This window comes from Suricata suricatta, chromosome 8, assembly GCF_006229205.1.
Source record: "Suricata suricatta isolate VVHF042 chromosome 8, meerkat_22Aug2017_6uvM2_HiC, whole genome shotgun sequence".
NCBI classification, from domain to species: Eukaryota; Metazoa; Chordata; class Mammalia; order Carnivora; family Herpestidae; genus Suricata; species Suricata suricatta.
In genome coordinates, this window is record NC_043707.1 from 116798897 (window position 1) to 116817364 (window position 18468).

General features: G+C 47.1%; 1 protein-coding gene across 1 annotated transcript in view; it reads left to right on the plus strand.

The window, feature by feature from the left end:
* CSMD2 (CUB and Sushi multiple domains 2) overlaps nt 1-18468 on the plus strand; it is a 590124-nt gene that overhangs the window by 331700 nt on the left and 239956 nt on the right. The window contains exon 15 of the mRNA XM_029945853.1: nt 5978-6160. Coding sequence (XP_029801713.1) covers nt 5978-6160 — 183 coding nt within the window. The remainder of the gene's footprint in view (nt 1-5977; nt 6161-18468) is intronic.

An 18468-nucleotide genomic window follows, 5' to 3' on the forward strand; every position in this document is an offset into this window, starting at 1 on the left:
GCGAGGGGCCTGGGTCCCTGTGCTCCCAGCAGGGGTTGGTCCCGGGCTTGGAGGGAAGGCCCAGACAAAGACAAGGGGTGTCTGAGGAACACATGCCAGCCACCCTCTGCCGAACTCTCCAGCCACCCTGCTATGCTCTTCTCCCCTCCACCCAGTCCTGGCCCTACGCATTCCCTCTCCTATACTTGGACCTCTTTGCCAAGTGCTCCCTTAAACCTGACTTCCCCTTGAGGCCACCATTATCCAGTAGCCTTCTCCAGGGCCAGACCCATGAACTTCACATTTGAGAGGTGGATTCGTGGTTTAACCTCCAGTACCATTCCAGCCATGTGTCTCCCATCTCCCTGGACCTCATGTTGTCGCCACATCTGGCTCTTTGTCCTGTCTCATCAGTGTCACCAGCTTCTTTCTCTCCACCTCAAGTCTGGCTGTCACCTTGCCTTCTAGCCACTTGACCTTCCTCTGGCTGCAGCTGGACCTTGTTCTCCAGCACCCACGCCCACACCAGGCCCTTTGTCCCCTCAGCTCTCCCTACCGATTGTGCTCCTGTTCATCCTCCTCCCTGGGCCTCCCTAGCCCCCAGGCCCTCCTGCTCTTTGGCCAGTCAGCCTGAGCCCCGAGGGTAACACGTCTGCAGTTCTTTTAACCATATCCTCAGCTCCTTAGGGACCTTCCCTTTCTCCAAGCCCAACCCCACCCCTCCATCAGTCCCCAAACCCCTTTCTCCACTTCTGCATGCACCAAGTTACTGAGGGCTTTGGGGACAAGTCACACAGCCCTGCTTGGGGGTGCCCTGTGCATGCGTCATCCCTCCTTAGGCGCTGGGTGGCAGTCCATCCAGCCACGATCTTCCCTTCCCCAGGGTGAGTGCCTCAGACATTCTTGTCCATGTTAAATCCCTTTCCCCACACGCAGGCCCTGTCCTTCAGCAAAGACCATGAACCCCTTCTCCATTTTGGAAGTAGAGCCTGTGCCATGGCAGGACCCCCTTCATGCTCCTGCATCGTCTCTGAAAGCTTAGTGATCACCTCCTCCCTCCTCCCTCCTGTCATGCAGGAAAGAGCTTCCTGGTTCTCAGGCTGGCCTGCAGTGTGCCCTGGGTGCCCTGCCCTGCCTGCTCTAAAGCCTCCGGCTGTCATCCCCATCTGTCCTCCAGATCTTCAGTTAGTCGCTTACTCTGTGTCTGTCTGTTTGCCTGTCTGTCTCCTTCCTTAGCATTTAAATATGGTTAAATTTCTCTGATCTTAAAAATATTTTTATACTACCCACTTCAAGGCCATGTTCCCCATGAGTTACCACCTAAGCTCTCTCTATTCCTTCACTCCCAGGAACTGCCTCCCCTAAAAGCCATCTGTTCCTCCTGTATCGTCTTTCTCTTCTCCCCGTCACTGCATGCAGTCACTCCTGCCAATACCAGCAGTGACCTCCTTCTCACCTGCTTGTTGGCCCCACCTAAGCTTCCCTGAGCCTCTGAGGATAGAGATCTCCTCCTCAAAATCCATCCTTCCTCAAGCCTCTGTGACCTTGCTTTGCCGGCATTCTGCTGGGCCATCCAGTATTCCAAACTGTTCTGCCCAGGACTGACATCTCACTCTCTGTGGGTGGTCACACCCTTCCCATGGCTTCTTTTACCATAAGTGAGCTGAATGCCAAATGCTGTACCCCTACACTAGACCTTTCTCCTCAACTTAAGACCCATGTAGCCACTTTCTATAGATGTGTCCGCTTGGAGGTATCACAGGCATCCCAAAATTCAGTGTATCTTACCAATGACCCTACAGACCTGCTCTTGTCCTGCATTCTTATCCCAGTGCAAGTGCATCCAGGTGCCCAGGCCAAACCCTCAGGCATTGTAGATCCTGGCCTCTCCTTTATCCCTGGCACGCTCGCTCTCGGGATGGCCTGTGGCTTCCTGCTTTCCCACCTCTCAAACCTGTCTACCTCTCCCCACCCCCTCTGTCTTTGCCCAGTCCAGGATGCCATCAAAACATCCCCCAGATTATTGTGAGCCTCCCACCAGAATGGAAGCTTCAGGGAGGCAGGGCCTGTGTCTGCCTTGTTCCCTGTTGGACCCCTGGTGCCCAGCACAGTAGCTTACACTAAGTAGACATTCGTGTGTTTGCTGAATGAATGAACAATCATTTTACCTCCAGAATTGCTGCTCCCAGACGTTTCTCCAGACAACAGTCAGGGTGATCTTTTAAAATACACTATGGGCTCCTGGATGGCTCAGTTGGTTAAGCGGCTGACTTCGGCTCAGGACATGATCTCACAATTCGTGGGTTTGAGCTCTGCATCAGGCTCTGTACTGACATCTCAGAGCCTGGAGCCTGCTTCAGATTCTGTGTCTCCTTCTCTCTCTGCCCCTCCTCCACTCATGTTCTGTTTCTTTCTGTTTCAATAATAAATAAAAACATAAGAAAAAAATAAAAATAAAAAATAAAATACACGATATAAGGGGCTCCTGGGTGGCTCAGTCAGTTGTGTCCAACTTCGGCTCAGGTCATGGTCTCGCAGTCCATGAGCTTGATCCCCACCTCGGGCTCTGTGCTGTCAGCTCAGAGCCTGGAGCCTGCTTCAGGTCCTGTGTCTGCCTCTCTCTCTGCCTTTCCCCTGCTTGCACACTGTCTCTTTCACAGTAAATAAACATTTTAAAATTTTTAAATGAAATAAAATAAAATGCACACTATGAAATGCTACATAAAATGAAACCCTTTGTCAACTCCCCACTGCCTCCTATCTGCAACCCAGTCTTGTTAGCAAATTACACAAAGCCTTTCATGGCTTGGCCTCACACACCTTTTCCAACTTCATCTCCTACCACCTTGTAGGAAGTAGCCACACTTGTACTTGGAGAAGGACAATGTGGTGCGATAGTAAGAACCCTGTAACCATATGTTTGGGTCTCAGAAACATCGGGTCACCTTGGATAATTACATGATCTGTCTGTGCCTCAGTTTCCTCACCTTTAAAATGGGATTGATAATACCTAGCTCATAGCATTACTATAAGGATGAAATATTGGAATGCTCAGAGTGGCTGCCAGCACGTAGTCAGCTCTGGAATTACTAGTCCTACAACTTAGTTATAATAGTGATTAGTGAGTTATTATCTCTGCTTTCATTGCAGTCCTACAAAGCAGTGTCACTCCTGTGACTTTGTATGGGCTCTTCTCCACCTGAATGGCCCTTCCTCTTCTTCCCTCCCACTCATTCCTTTCTTTTTTTTCCCCAGCTTTATTGAGATATAATTGACATTGTGTAAGTTTAAGGTATAGAGCATGATGATTTGATACATGTATGTATTATGAAATGATTACCACAATCAGGTTAGTTAACACATCTATCACATCACCTCACAATGTGTCTGTGTATTGAGAACTTACAAAATCTACTCTCAGCAAATTCCAAATATACAACACCATATTGTTAATTGTAGTCACCAGACTGTACATTACATCCCCAGAACCTATTCACCTTCCACCTGGAACTTTGTACCCTTTGACCCCCTTCATTGGTTGCCCCTCCCTGCTCCACCCCAGCCCACCACACCCCTGGCAACCAGCAATCTGCCCTCTGGTTTTATGAGTTTGGGTCTTTAGATTACACGTATAAGTGAGATCATCCAGAATTTGTCTTTTTCTGGTCATTTCACTTAGCATAATGCCCTCAAGTTTCATCCAGTTGAAAATATCAGTATTTTCTTTTTCTTTTTATGGCTGAATAATATTCCAGTGTGTGTGTGTGTGTGTGTGTGTGTGTGTGTGTGTGTCTGTGGTGTGTACATTTACTACCTTTTGTTTGCCCATTCATTCATGGGTAGTTGGGTGTTTCCATGTCTTGGCTGTTGTAAATAATGCTGCAATGAATCCCATTTATTCCTCTCACCTGCTGGCTCTTGCACAGCCTTCAGGCCTCTTCTTAGACATCACCTCCTCCAAGAAGCCTTCCCTGTTGCCATGGGTGGGACTGAGCTGACATAAGCAGGTGCATGCCTTGGGCATAAATTGTAAAGAAGCCGCCAAAACACTCAGTAATTAAGTTAAATTATTTAATGCAGTATTAAAAAAAAACAAGATAAATGCAAAATATCCATGATAAAAATATCAGCATTTTAAATAATAAGAGGCTCAAATGGCCAGGACTACAGGGAGGCTAGTGAAGTGAGTCACACACGTGCTGGGTCAGATCTGGTCTTTATTTTAAGTTCTGATATTTGTTTTCTTTGTGGGCTTGATTTATATGCATTAATTTTGGTTTTCTAAAAATTATTGCATAAAGATGTTATTTGTCTTGATTGCTGAGGATGCTTTTTGATGCCTCCTAAAATTTGTGCTAAAGTTTAGTGTCTTACTCCCCACACTGTATTTCCAGCCTCACCCTCCAAATTTGAGTTAGGCGCTCCTTCTGGATGCCTAGACACACACACACACACACACACACACACACACACACACACACTCCCTCCCTCTCTCTCTCTCTCTCTGTCTCTCTCTCTCTCTCTCTCTCCTAGCCAGAGAATGCCTTGTTCTGCTAGCTCTCAGCAGAAATCTGGAGGCCCTGGTTTTCGGGGTAACATGAATGTGACAATCAAGACCCTGTCCATTTAAGGCAGTACATGGGGCTAGCCTGATCGGCCCACAGAAACCTGCCAGTTGTGCTAAGAAAATTTTTGGAGAATCATCCCTGATAGGGTCACACGCAGCAATTCAGGGACTATGGCTCATAATGGTGTTTCTGGCAAAGGCAGGGTCCTTTTGGCCTGACAATCCTGGGAAGGTGTCCAGCAAACCTCCCTAGTTACTCCAGCAGCCCCTCTTCCAAACCACAGGCCCCTACCACCCTCACCTCACTCTCTGTCCCTTCATCCATAACTCCCTGTCTTTCCTGCAAGATGCCTTCCTCCCTGGAAACATCTTCTCCTCCTCTTCTCCTCCCTCCCCTCCATTCCCACCGCCCCTCTTCTCCACTCCACCTCTCACAGCACCAAGCATAGGGCCCCAGAGGAACCTCCAGGGACTTGGCCAGGACACGCCCCTTTCCTGAAGTCCCCAGGGTCTACCTGACTCTCCTGTGAGGCAGCCAGCACGTCATGCCCCCCGGTGGTGTCCCAGCCCCCCCCCCCAGCTGTCTCAGGAAACCCACTCCATGTGTGACTCATTACTGTTGAATCCAATGAACTTTAAAGGCATACTTAGTGAGTCATTTGTTTCATTTTACCTGCACCATCTCCAATTGAATTTTTAAAAAAAATTCAGGAAAGTACTTCCATGTCAGAAGGTGGCGAATATTGATTCTCACTTAATCTCCAGTTTGGGGAATGGCAGGCAGCAAAGCCTTCTCCTTTCATGCTTGTCTTTGCTGCTCAGGAATGGACTGAGCTGAAGGTCTATCTAGTCACCTGAGCACGGAGTCAAGTTCAGTAAGCTCCAGACAGATCCGTTAGCTGCCGAGACAGGTGTCTCACGAAGAATGTCGACCCACCTTCGCTGAATGAAAATATCCAAGCACCTGCATTCTCTGTGTGGACACAGAGTGCCTGGCATTTGTCGCCTGGAAGGCACATTCATCCCAGGATGCAATGGGGTTTTTTTTAAGTTTATTTATTTATTTTGAGAGAGTGTGGGCTTTAGTGGGGGAGGTGGAGAGAGGGATAGAGAAAGAATCCCAAGCATGCTCCACATTGTCAATGCAGACCCCAGTGTGGGGCTTGAACCCACAAATCATGACATTGTAACCTGAGGTGAAATCAAGAGTCAGACTCTTACCCAACTGAGCCTCCCCAACCCTCGCAGGCATTCCCAGGATGCAGTTTTAAACAGGACAAGGCAAGATTTCTCAGGAAAGGTCCCTGCCCGCGCCGCTCTGAGCACTGACTCCTGGCAGAGCTGCAGCAACGCATGTAACGTGGCCCTCCAGCCCCAAGAGAGGTAGGAAGTCACCTTTCGTGTCTGTTTTCTCTTCTTCCTGTCTTTCAGAGATCGAGCAGGGCAGCTGTGGCGATCCTGGCACCCCTGCCTACGGCCGGAGGGAAGGCTCCCAGTTCCGCCACGGTGACACACTCAAGTTTGAGTGCCAGCCTGCCTTCGAGCTGGTGGGGCAGAAGGCAATCACGTGCCAAAAGAATAACCAGTGGTCGGCTAAGAAGCCAGGCTGTGTGTGTAAGTGAGCGGGGAGGAGGCCACTTTGGGGTCTCCATCATGAGGCAGGGGCCCCGTTTCTCAGCTAATTCCAGGGCCCCATCCTGGGGAACCTTGCGGATCATAACAACAGCTTCTGGTTGGTTTCTTTTCCTCCCAGCGTTGTTCGTTGGGTCCTCTTCCTGGCAGTAACGTAGACTGTGGCACCAAGAATGATTGATCTTAACATTGGGGGGCCTTCTTTAACATCGCCTTACCTTCCGTGGTGACCCTTGAGAGCAAGGTAGAGGTTACCGGGGCTTGGTCCACCGGGCTCTGGCCCAGACATTTGCTCCTCACTCTTGTTGCCGCCAGTGACCTCATACAATCAAAGCAGGGTGGAGGGCTTGGCAAGTTTGTAAGATTGTCAACTCTGTACCAGCCTCTGGGAACTGTGGGAAACCATGGCCTGGCCAGGATGTAAGAAGCTTTCCTCAGATTGCTTCCTCTTGGATTGGATTTAGGGAGGGATGGGGAATCAAGCTGTCTTTGGATTGTTGATCCTTTGGAGCGCTCATCCAATGGAGACAACAAGGAGGCCTTTCTTCCTTCCTCTGGGATGATATGACCATACCTTCCGGCACAAATCGTACTTCAGGTCCTGGGCCTGGTGGAATTGGCAAGTGTGGGGGGCTGTATGCAGCAAAGGGAAGCGCCTGCTTGGTCTCTTGAAAAATCAAAAGCTCCCTCTTCTCCAGGCTACCACGTCTTCTCCCAAGCTTCGCCACCCCACCTCCTCCATCTCTTTCCATCTGCTTCTTGCAGGGGAGGGCGGAAGCCTGACCCTCTGACCATGTCTCCCACTGCAGTGGGCTTCTCAGGGTCTCTGGGCACTGCACATACAAGACTGCCCCCCACCCCCAGGCCCCGGGCTCGGGGAGCGAATAACCTGGGGATTATAAGGGAACCTCAGGACTGAGACTTTGGTATATGAGTCAGTAAGTTTGGGTCATACCTTTTCAAACAGAAAAAAATCACTTTGTTTTGACAAAGCATTTGCAATGACTTGTGAGTTTATGTAGAAATTCTCACAGGTTTAAGGAAGAAATTGCTCTTCGATATACATCAAATCGCTCTTGGATACAACCTTGTTGCAAAAAAAATAAAATTGTGTGAAATCTGTCCATCTCTGTGGCTGGATATGGTTAGAATATAGTGCCCCAATGGCATCAGCCTCATAGCACACTGGCAGCCAGAGGGACTGGGGCCACAAGGGGCAGGGGAGCCTGGCACAGAGCAGCCCAGGGCAAGCAGGAACGAGGTCCGAGTGGGTGGATGGAGCAGGGCTCTGCCCAGCAGGTTGGAGGCAGGGCCTCAGACGGCAAAGGTACAGGCTGTGGGAGCCCCAGGTGTTATGGGGACTTTGTCTCTGAAATCCATTAGACAAAACAAGGCAAGGACAAGTAGAAGAGGGTCAGGCCTCTGGCACAGAGAGCCGGTAGAATGAAGTGGGTAGTGGAGCCAACTGGCTTCTTAGGACAGGATAAAGTTTCCTGCCTCACAAGCCGAGAAATGCGGGTAGCAGACCACTACCTGAAGGCTGTCACTCGAGTCCTCCAAGAATTTACTTGACCCTTTTGCCCTTGGGAGGAGCTTTAGGAAATCTTTCTAGAACCTTCAGTAAGAGCAAAGGGTCATGAAGTGCTTCTCAGCAGGCTCTTCATTTCCAGGAATGAGGCAGGCAGCCTTCAGTGAGCTGGGCATTGCTCACAACAGCTGAGAAGGAACAAGGGCAGAGTCCTCCTGGCTATGTGTGGAGCAGTGTGATCTGTGGTTTAAAATACGGAAGAGGAGCCTGAGGCTTATTGATGAGAACTGTGAAGTAGGCACTCTGGGGGGCAAGCATGGCACTTCTTCTGGACAGTTCTGGGATGCAGGGGGCTGGCATCCCCAAGGCACTCCCCTTGCTCAGGTTTTTTTGGTCATTTGGGTGTAACAGCGCGCAGCTTGAGTCTCAGGGATGCTGGCTTCAGGACAGAGGCTGGAGAGAGCCAGCTAGCCCCCCGCCTTTTTGCACGACACAGCAAGGTCGTGTTTCTATTCCGTGAAGTCAAAGGAGCGAGTGCCATCTGTCAGCTCTCCACTGAGTCCCCAGCCCCTAAGGTGACACTTCCACAGGTGCCAGGGTTTTGCCCTTAGGGTGCTCACAGTCTAACTGGTGGTGGAAGACGGCACTAAGAAGCCCTGGTGCACAGAGATGGCTTTGGATTCAAACTCTGGAGACTTGTGTCTCAGTCCTGGTTCAGCGTCATGACTGTGGCCAGGGCATCTTCTCTCTGGTTCTTGGTTTACGAATCCATCTTGTGTGGTAGCACTCCATTCTGGCTCCCCAAATTCTAAGCCTCTCTGATCAAATCTCTGGAACAAGAAAACTATGACACCAACAGTCCTCACTGCCCACAGTGAGTGCTTGGAAACCACTTCCGAAAGTGGGTCATAGGCAGAGCGGGTCATATACTTTGATTGAGGGATATGTTAAACTGGGGCTCTACTCCTGACCCCAGATCAAACGTATCACAGTGTGTGATCTATGGGCATCTATAAGCATCTCTAAAAATATACAGATAATACAGTATCATATAACATAGTGATAAAATGTATATATAAAAGCACCTCTAGCAAAAGTCAGCGTAAATGCCCTAAATTTTACCACGCGTTGTCACAATAAGTATTAGTGCAATATTTAGCAGACAACTCTCTTTTCCTTCTTAGGATTTAGACGGGGATTGGAGAAAGAGTTTGATGGTTCAGATTTCTATGAACAATTGTCCAAAGAAATGCAAAGCGATGCATTGTTCTTCTCTTGAAACATTTTCTTCAAAACAGCTCTTTACTAGGGAATCGCCCTGCAGAGACCATACAAATACACTCTTTCCTTCATGTTCCGAAACATTTTCTGTAGCACGCAGAGACTTCAGAATCATTCTGCTGGCTTTCTAGCTGCCCTCACAGTAGTCGGTGCTCAATAGATGGTCTTTTTCATCTAGGCTTTAAAGAAGATGGTGTTTTCTCACAGTGAAAAGCATTTTGAAAGAAAAGTTGGAACCGGCTTCTTTCCTATTACTCTCTTCCTCCTTGGTTAATTCACATCTCCAGGGATTGCCGCTCAGAACCAGTTAGAAGTAGTACCACTTTCCATCCATCTGAAAATATTTACTGAGCGCCGACCCTGTCTAAGCTCCACGTATTGGATTCGGGGCTGTTCTGTCCCTACCTAGAAAATGTGCTCAAGCTGGTGTCCTGGTGAGGCCCTGGCCAGGCTGCACCATGTCTTCACTGTCCCGGAGTTCTGTCCGTCTCACCCCGATCCTTGCAGAAGAACAGGGAGCCTTTCCCACACAACTGCGTCCAGTTATTCCACCACAAGGTATACGACACGGGGAGAAAAGAGACAAAGAACTCGATATTTGATGCTTCCTCGACAGGCTAGCGGAATGCTTCACACTTCATAAGGAAGCCAGGAAACCAATTATCAGTCCGTTAGCAGCCACTTGCAGAAGAAGTTTCAAAACAGGCTTCACCAGAGATATACCAAGACTGCACAAATGCAGGCTTTCTTTCGCCATTTCGTAAACCACCAAAAGAAGGTGTGAATCCTAATTGCTCAGTTCCTAATGTATGTAGTGTATGTGTGAAATGGGAAGGCAGGGCCTACTGGGATGGATACGGTATAAGTTACAAATCAGCAGCCGAACCTTGAGAGACCCAGGGGAGGAGAAATGGGCCCTTGGGTGCTCAAAGAAAATGTCACAGAGGAGGGAGGGCTTAAGCTCGGCCTAGAAAAGTTGGCAGGTAAAGGGGGGTGTTCCACACAGGCATGCCTCAGGAAATGGTCATCTCTTAGTACAACCTTCCTGTCCCTTCTCCCTTGAGTTTGTCCCCCTACACCCCCCATACTGCCCCATGCCGGACACCTACACATATCTGTACAAAGGAGAGGGTGGGGTCATAGGGTCATCTGAATTCACAACCTCAGCGCTATTGACATTTTGGACCAGATAACTCTTCTGGTGGGGGAGGAGCAGTCTTGTGCTTTGTTTTATCACATCCTGTACCCACAAGAAGCCAGTGGCACACAAAGCCCTCCCACTGCCAGTTGTGACAACCAAAATGTCTCCCTATCAGATATGACCAAAAAGCCACCTAAGATCTAGAACCCCAAGTCTCGGATACACTAGACTTACCAAATTCTAAATATGAAGAAATCTGTGTTTTAGCATTAAAAAAATTTTTTTTTACATTTATTTATTTTTGAAAGACAGAGAGAGACAAAGCATGAACAGGGGAGGGGCAGAGAGAGAAAGAGACACAGAATCTGAAACAGGCTCCAGGCTCTGAGCCAGCAGGCTGCACAGAGCCTAACGTGGGGCTCGAACCCACGTACCATGAGATCATGACCTGAGCACCAACTGAGCCACCCCGGCGCCCCTGTGTTTTAGCATTTTAAGTGAGGCTGTGATTAAAATCTATAGGATCATCACAGTGAGAAAGCTGGGGGTAAAGGAGGATGGTGATATCTGCTAAGTGTTTTATGTCCTTGGGAATATGACAAATCTTCCCTTCAACTTCATGGAGTATTTGTTCTCTCATTTTACCGCTGAAAACAAAGTTCAAGGAGATGAGGTGACCAGCTCAGACGTCATAGAACCATGGAGTATGGGGCTGGAATTGAAGTGTTGATTGACAGAGCCAGTTCCTGCCCCAAACCCATCCTGTCTCCACTGTGCTAGGTTTGCAGAGTCCAAGGGCTCGCCTGTAGCAGGAAGGACACAGAAGTCTTAGGACAAAGGCGCTAGCCCAGAGCACACAGGCAAACGGTTGGCTGAATTTCTCCCGTGTAGTTTCGAGATGGACAGGCATTAAAAAAAATTCATGAAGGCTGGACCCACGGCCCTTGTTGGATCTGTCTGAATGTTGTATACCAACATGCAATATACCAGCAGCACTGAAGCCTTTTGCTAATCTTCAGTTTTTCTCCTTCCTTCCACCCATCCATTTATCCATCCATCTTTGATTTATTGAGCACCTACTGTATACAGAGTCAGTCTTATAAGAGGGTATGGCTTTTCCCGGTCAAATTGGAACCTGAAGGGCCTCTGGGGATGATCTTACTCATCTGGGGAAGGGGCTGAAGGGGTAATCTCTTAGTGCCATGCCCTATATAATGTGCTAGAACTGGTTTGGGATATATCTGGAATCCAAGGGCCAATACTCTTGGTATATTCTAGTGTTTAAAACGTTTAAATACATTTAAAGATTTAAACAAATAAAATATTCTTAACTTTACCTCTCTAAACCAAAACTAATTTCAGACTTGGTCATTTTTGTTTTATTCTTGCTCCTCTCTACACATATTTTGTGTCGCTTCCATCGAAGTGAACATATCTCACATGCTTTGTTTTAAAGTTCACATCATGCTATGTATCTTATCACATCGCTACATGTCTTTCATACTTTTCATTCTTAAAGTATCTGTGGAATGTTCTGTTTAGTGAAGGGAGCCATGACTTAGTCAAACAGTTATGTTCAATTATTTTATGTAAAGCTGTGATTTACACCCTCAGGCACATGGCTTTCTTCTTTCTTCTCTTGAACTATTTCCATAGGTTAGATTTCCAGGAATGAGATTATCAGGCCAGAATATGAACATTTTTATGATTCTTGACGTACATACACTCTTATGTTGCTCCCCTAAATTATTGTGCCAGTTTCTAAAGCCAATAACAAGAGCTATATGATGAAGAATAAGATAATATAATATGCGGCCTTTCCACCCAGAAACATGACATCTTTCTTCACGTGCTTTCACTTTTCTAGAAATAGCAAGTTGGTGGTCTTCTTCATATAGGTCATATAACTTATTACAACCTTTATCTACATCGCCAAACCTCAAGTATTTGCATGACCTTTTAAAACATTGCTAATTTCATAAGTATGAGTTGAATATATCCCTGGCCGACTTCTGTAATGTGCCAAATGTCATGATGAGTACTACGAATCAGATATGAATTGGACACAGCCTTTGACCTCACAGAGCTTGCTCTGATGTAGAGATAGACATGGTTATGTAAGTTAAAGTGAGCTCTTGTGGTTCAAAAGTTAGTGTTTCATCTGGAAAGTGCTGGTGATACAGATGCATTTAGGATCTGCCCCATGAAGAGTCATTCTTTTAGGGCCTACGACGTGGCAAGTATTGTAGTGGGTGCTGAACGGGGAAGCAGCAGCCCGCCTTCTCCTGGAGCATAGAGAAGTCATCGCTGTTAGAACAATGGGGCCTGAAAGATGGGAGGGCCGGGTGGTGCTCCTGTAGGAGCAGGAACATCCAGGAAGGGAGCACTGGGTTCTGAGAGCAGCCATGGGAGTTGGGCCTATGTGGCGTGAGGCTGTTCTGTGGTTTCATTGAAGAACACATGTGCATACATGCATGCACCCCCCTGTCTGGGCCCTTGCTTTTGCAGTGCTTTCTAAATGGGTGTGAGTGAAAGAAGGGAGATGGGGGTCCATTGGAGTAGGGTCTGGAGAGAGACTGCTGGGTACCCACTGGCCAGAGGCATGTATGTCCCTGTTGGGCCAAGGGGTATGAAAGTGGTGTCAGGATCTCCATCATAGGACCCTCGACAGAGATGCCAGTCCTAGCTTTCCTCCAGCCACCCTAGGTCCAGTCCTGTCTTGAGGGGACAGGAGCATTTCCTATTTGTAGTCCCTATGCAGCAACTATCTGCACTGACATGTGGCCACAATGGTGTTGTGTTGCTATTTTCCTTTCCAGTTTGAAGGTACTCTTTCTGTATTGTGGGTATAAACTCTTTGTGGTATTTGATACATGTGTTTTCCTGATCTCTTGTTTCCCCGCCTCCTTTATTTATTTATTTATTTATTTTGCTATTTTTCATTGTGCGTTTGTTTTATATAGACAAACCCTCAATATTTGCGATCTCTTTTCAAAGCTGACAGAGTTATCATTCTGCCATGGAGCTGAGAAGCAGTTTGTCCTATTTTTGGTTATTTGTCAGTAATTCAATTTTTAAAAAAATATAATTTGTTAATCCATCTGGAGTTTATTTAGAGGAATGTTTAACGTATGGTCCAAACTATTAAGCAGTTTTCCAACATGATGCATTAAGCAATTCATTTCCCTTTTGATTTGAGGGAAATGAATTGTTTTATCACATACTGAATCCTCACATGTAGTTAAGTCTATTTCTTGAGACATGCTTTGTCCTGCTGCTCTATTTCTATCTCAGCCCCGGCATTGAATAATTTTAATTGTTGTTTTATAATATGTTCTAATATCTGGCAGAGCTGGAAACTACTCCTTCCTCCCTTAATTATTTTCTCTTTCAGAAGTATTCATTGTTATTCTCATCTGTTTGTTGTTCAAGATTAATTTTAGAATCATTTTGTCAGAGTAAAAAAAAATCCTATTGGGATTTTGTATGTGCACTCCTATTAAACCATAAATTAACTGGAGGAAAATAGGCATTTTTATAATGCATAGCCTTCCCATCCAGAAACCTGGCATGTCACTCTTTTTGTTCATCTACTTACATTTCTCTAAATATAACAGCTTTGTGGGTTTTCTTCATATAGGTCACATACATTGCTTGCTACCTTTATTTTTAAATAGGCAGGTGCTTTCTTCACTCTCCTCCCACTCCGACCTCAATGCCCTGTGCACAGGTGAAGCCCATCCCTCCCCCCCCTTCTCTGTGGCTGAACCCTGGCTTCTCCTGTAAATATATACTCTTAGAATTTTCCAGGACAAGAACAATTTCGAACATCCTTTCCTTTGGCCCAGAAAATATGATGGCAATAGCTAGGGTCTTCGGAAATTGCCTTTTTCAAATGTTTGGAGCCGGAATGGGGATCAGCTGAGGTTTGAAAGCATCAGCCTCCATGCGGGGGGATAATATTCCTGGGCGCTGCTTGTGATCAGGGACATGGGGCTGTAACAAGAGCTGTGTGAACATTCTCTGTGGATATAATGTTCTGCTCAGTTCTCTAGGCTGCCTTAAAGGGCTCACTAACCCACAGGTGGCCCCAGGAGCGCAGAAGGGAACCTGGGGATTGCTTTGGTCCAAATTTGTATTTCAGGCCAATTCCTAGAAATTGAAAACCAGCATGTAAAGTTCTGGGGCCACCTTCTCCTATTACCCACTCCTCAAGAACCCAGTCACTGAAGATTTGTGGTCTCACTGTGCTAGTGCTCTGCAGAGTTGGGGGCAGGAGGTGGGGCATCTCCTCTGTGGAGGGCCTCCAGTAATCCAGAAGAGTCATTTCCTTGGACAATGTCTGAGTGAGGTGGAAAGTGGGGAGGATCTGAGTCTGCTCCTGCACTGGGGAAGGGACACTGCAGTCATGGCTGTGAAGCATTCCAGGACCAGAGGGACAGCCCAGGGAGGGTAAGCCAGAACAGAGGGAAGCCATGTCTGGGAGATCTGGCCCTGGATGAAGGGATGGCTCATAAAGGTGGCAGCCAGCATTTCCTATCAGAACGTTCTAGGAAGTAGAGTCAATAGTTGCCCTACCAGGCCAGTGTGGGTCATACCTTGTTACATTTTCCTCTAAATAGGCAGATACTAGTGGAGGAAGGCAGCTTCTGGATTGAATCAAGTCTTCACCCAGGAGAAGAAGGTCTACCCCTCCAGGGTACCCCTGCCCCAGCCAAAGGCTGCAGGATTAGAAAGGGCCTGGAGAGGAAACCAAGAATCAGAGCAGAATCCCAGTCCCGAGGCTGGGCACCTTGGAGTGGGGGTGACAGAGAGGAGGGTCCTCAAACTCCTGAGTGTATAGCTGGGTTGGACTGCTCATTAGCCCACTCAGACTTCATCTCACTGGTTTGAGGGAATAGGACTTCCCGTGACCATGAGGGAGGTCTGGGCCTAGGCTAACGATCTGGCTGTAAGAACTGAGCCCCTGGAATGAAGGTCGTCAGCAGACCTGAGCATAGACTGGGTGAAGACATGGCTTGCAAAGGAGGTTGCCAGCATGTTCAAGGAAGTAAAGTCAACACTCCCTCCCTGATAGGCCAGAGTAGGTCACAAGCATTACTTATTATCACTTTATTTTTTTAAGTTTTATTTATTTAAGTAATCTCTACACCCAACGTGGGGCTCAAACTCATGACCCTAAGATCAAGAGTCACATGATTTTCTTTTTTCTTTTTGTTCCAAAAAGAAAATTTTTTATTTTTTTGTAATTTATTGTCAAGTTGGTTTCCATAAAACACCCAGTGCTCATCCCCACAAGTGCCCTCCTCCATGCCCATCACCTCCTTCCCCTTTCCCCCTCCCCCTTTAGCCCTCAATTTGTTTTTAGTATTCAAGAGTCTCTCATGATTTGCTTCCCTCCCTCTCCAACTGTTTCCCCCTTCTCCTCCCCCATGGTCCTCTGTCAAGTTTCTCTTGTTACACTTATGAGTGAAAACATACGGTATCTGTCCTTCTCTGCCTGACTTATTTCACTTAGCATAACACCCTCGAGTTCCATCCACATTGCCACGAATGGCCAGATTTCATTCTTTGTCATCGACATGTAGTATTCCATTGTGTATATAAAGCACATCTTCTTTTTTTTTATAATAGTTTATTGTCAAATTAGTTTCCATATAACACCCAGTACTTCTTCCCACAAGTGCCCCCCACCATGACCATCACCCCCATCCCCCCTCTACTTCTCCCTTCAGCCCTCGGTTTGTTTTCAGTATTCAATAGTCTCTCATGGTTTGTGTCCCTCTCTCTCTCCAGCTCTCTCTCCCCCTTCCCCTCCCTATGATTCTCTGTTAGGTTTCTCCTGTTATACCTATGAGTGCAAACAAATGGTATCTGTCCTTCTCCGTCTGACTTATTTCACTCAACATGACACCCTCGAGGTCCATCCACGTTGCTACAAATGGCCAAATTTCATTCTTTCTCATTGCCATGTAGTACTCCATTGTGAATATATATCACATCTTCCTTATCTATTCATCGGGTGATGGACATTTAGGCTCTTTCCATGATTTGGCTATTGTAGAAAGTGCCGCTATGAACATTTGGGTACATGAAGCACATCTTGATCCACTCGTCAGCTGATGGACATTTAGGCTCTTTTCATGATTTGATAATTTGGCTATTGTTGACAGTGCTGCTATGAACACTGGGGTACATGTGCCCCTATGCATCAGCACTTCTATATCACTTTATTTTTAAATAGGCAGATATTTTATGGGGGAAGAAGGTCTCTTTGGTGGCCCTCTGCAGTCTAAAATGTCCCCAAATGTAGCCAATCATTAGAATCACTCATAGGCTTTTTAAATACAGACTCTTCATCCCCAGAAATTCTGATTCAGCAGGACTGGGATGGGGTCCAGGCATTGTATTTCTAAAACCTTCCTAGGAGATCTAGCTGCTAGGTCAGATCTGTGAGCCACTAATACAGAACATGCACTTTGTGCCAGTTGTTTGCAGAGGAGTTTTGCGTTCTTGCTAAGGGGTTTGGTGCCCTGACAAAATGGTAGCCCCTTGAGACATGGAGCTATGATACATGTGGTCATATGTCATTGCTGTGAGTCTCACCAGGCTGAGACTGCCATAACGTGGCCATTATGATGGTGGTACCCTCCTGGGATCCAAGAAATGTTGGCCTCCATGTTCATATCCCAGTGAGGAATGGGATGCAAAGTTCAGTACTCTGACACTCCAACTTGATGCTGCCATTGTCTGCCTCTCATTTCATTGAAAGGCAGCAAAATATGAATGGGCGTGCGTGCTGCACACTGGGCATTGTGCTCAGCACTGGGAGAGTAACAGGAATGATTCTAGTATGGCTCTTGCTCTTGAAGAGCTTATTGTCTAGTGAATGTGATAAGTACATACTTGTATCATAAAGCGGTGTTTGAATTATTAGAATAATAGACCTGGCCACAAAGTGCCCCCAGAATGTATAGGAAGAAAAACATATCCCAATTGAAAGAGGATCATAGCACAGGCAGCATTTAAGCCCAGTTGAACTCAGGAAGCTGTCCAGAACCAAACATAGCTTAGTGTAAGGCCCAGTCCAAGGGCTAGATTCCTACAGCTAAGAGTCGTGGTCCAAGGTATCTCAGGACCATAGCTATAGCTACCTGGGTGAAACAAGGCTGGGAAAATTGATCAAGCTTTTGGGGTCTAATCCTGGACTGTGACCCCTGCTTACAGTGGGGATAGCATCTATCTGCCATCCTCACTTCAACTTTCACCTGTGGGAGCATAATTAACAGGTTCTTTTTTCTGTAAAATTTCCCAAGTTATGGCTATGCTAAGTGTGTTCCTGTGGCCTCGCTGTAGGTCATGCCTTCTCCACTGTGCTCTGCCGTGCCTGACTAAGAGAACTAAGGAGTTTCCCCAAGGAGGGGCTGTTTGGACAGCTGCTGGCTCGAGTGCCAGGGATTGAAGCTCTACAGGTGTCCCTCCCCCATTCTGTGAGTCTCTGGGCAAATCTGTCCTCTCACTTGGTCATAAGTACATCACCATCAGTCCTGGGTGTTCTGGGTGTCACTGGGCTCTTTGGTTCCTGGGGAAGGCACCACTCACTTTTTCTGAAGCTTTGCTTTCTAGGAGAGTCTTGGGCTATAACCCTCTTGGGTTTACAGGCCCTTCCCCCAGTCTTTTAGCACAATATTCTAGGGAACTCAGGGAAGATGGGCCAAGAACAGGGCTGCTGCCATAGGCTACCTGATTAACTCTCATCTTGCTCTGGCAATTAGGTAAGACTCTCCCATAGTCCTAAAAGTAGCTCCCTTAGGCTAACTGTAAAGTCCCCTGGATCCTTGTGGATTCTCACAGAGGGAAATCTAAACATACTTCCTCATGATCATGGTGAGCAGCCACTAAATGTTCTTTTCCAGTCTTCAGTGGTAGTTTGAGGTGTAACAGGGCTTTAGGTGGCCAGGATCACGGCTGGTTCCAAACTCCCTGAGTGAAGATGCTCTACTGAAACAGCCTTAGAAAAGATGGTGAGGCTCTCTGACAAGACTCAGATGAAGGGGATAGGCCCCAAAAGCCCCAAAGTACAGTCCTGGGAGTACCTTCTGAGTTGTTGAAGATGTGTGCCCTTTCCCCCTTAGAGGACACTTGGGTTCTTGGGCTGCATCACACCAACATACTTTTCTCCCCAGCTAATACATGTGTTTGGCTGAAGAGGGTAATTATCTGCTTAAGCTGATTCTCTCAGTTGACTGAGATCTGCTCCATGGCTAAGAAAGAACCCTTTGAGTATCATTCAGGGATCCTAGGGTCTGGGCAGGGGCAGCCATGGGACCTCACAGCAGT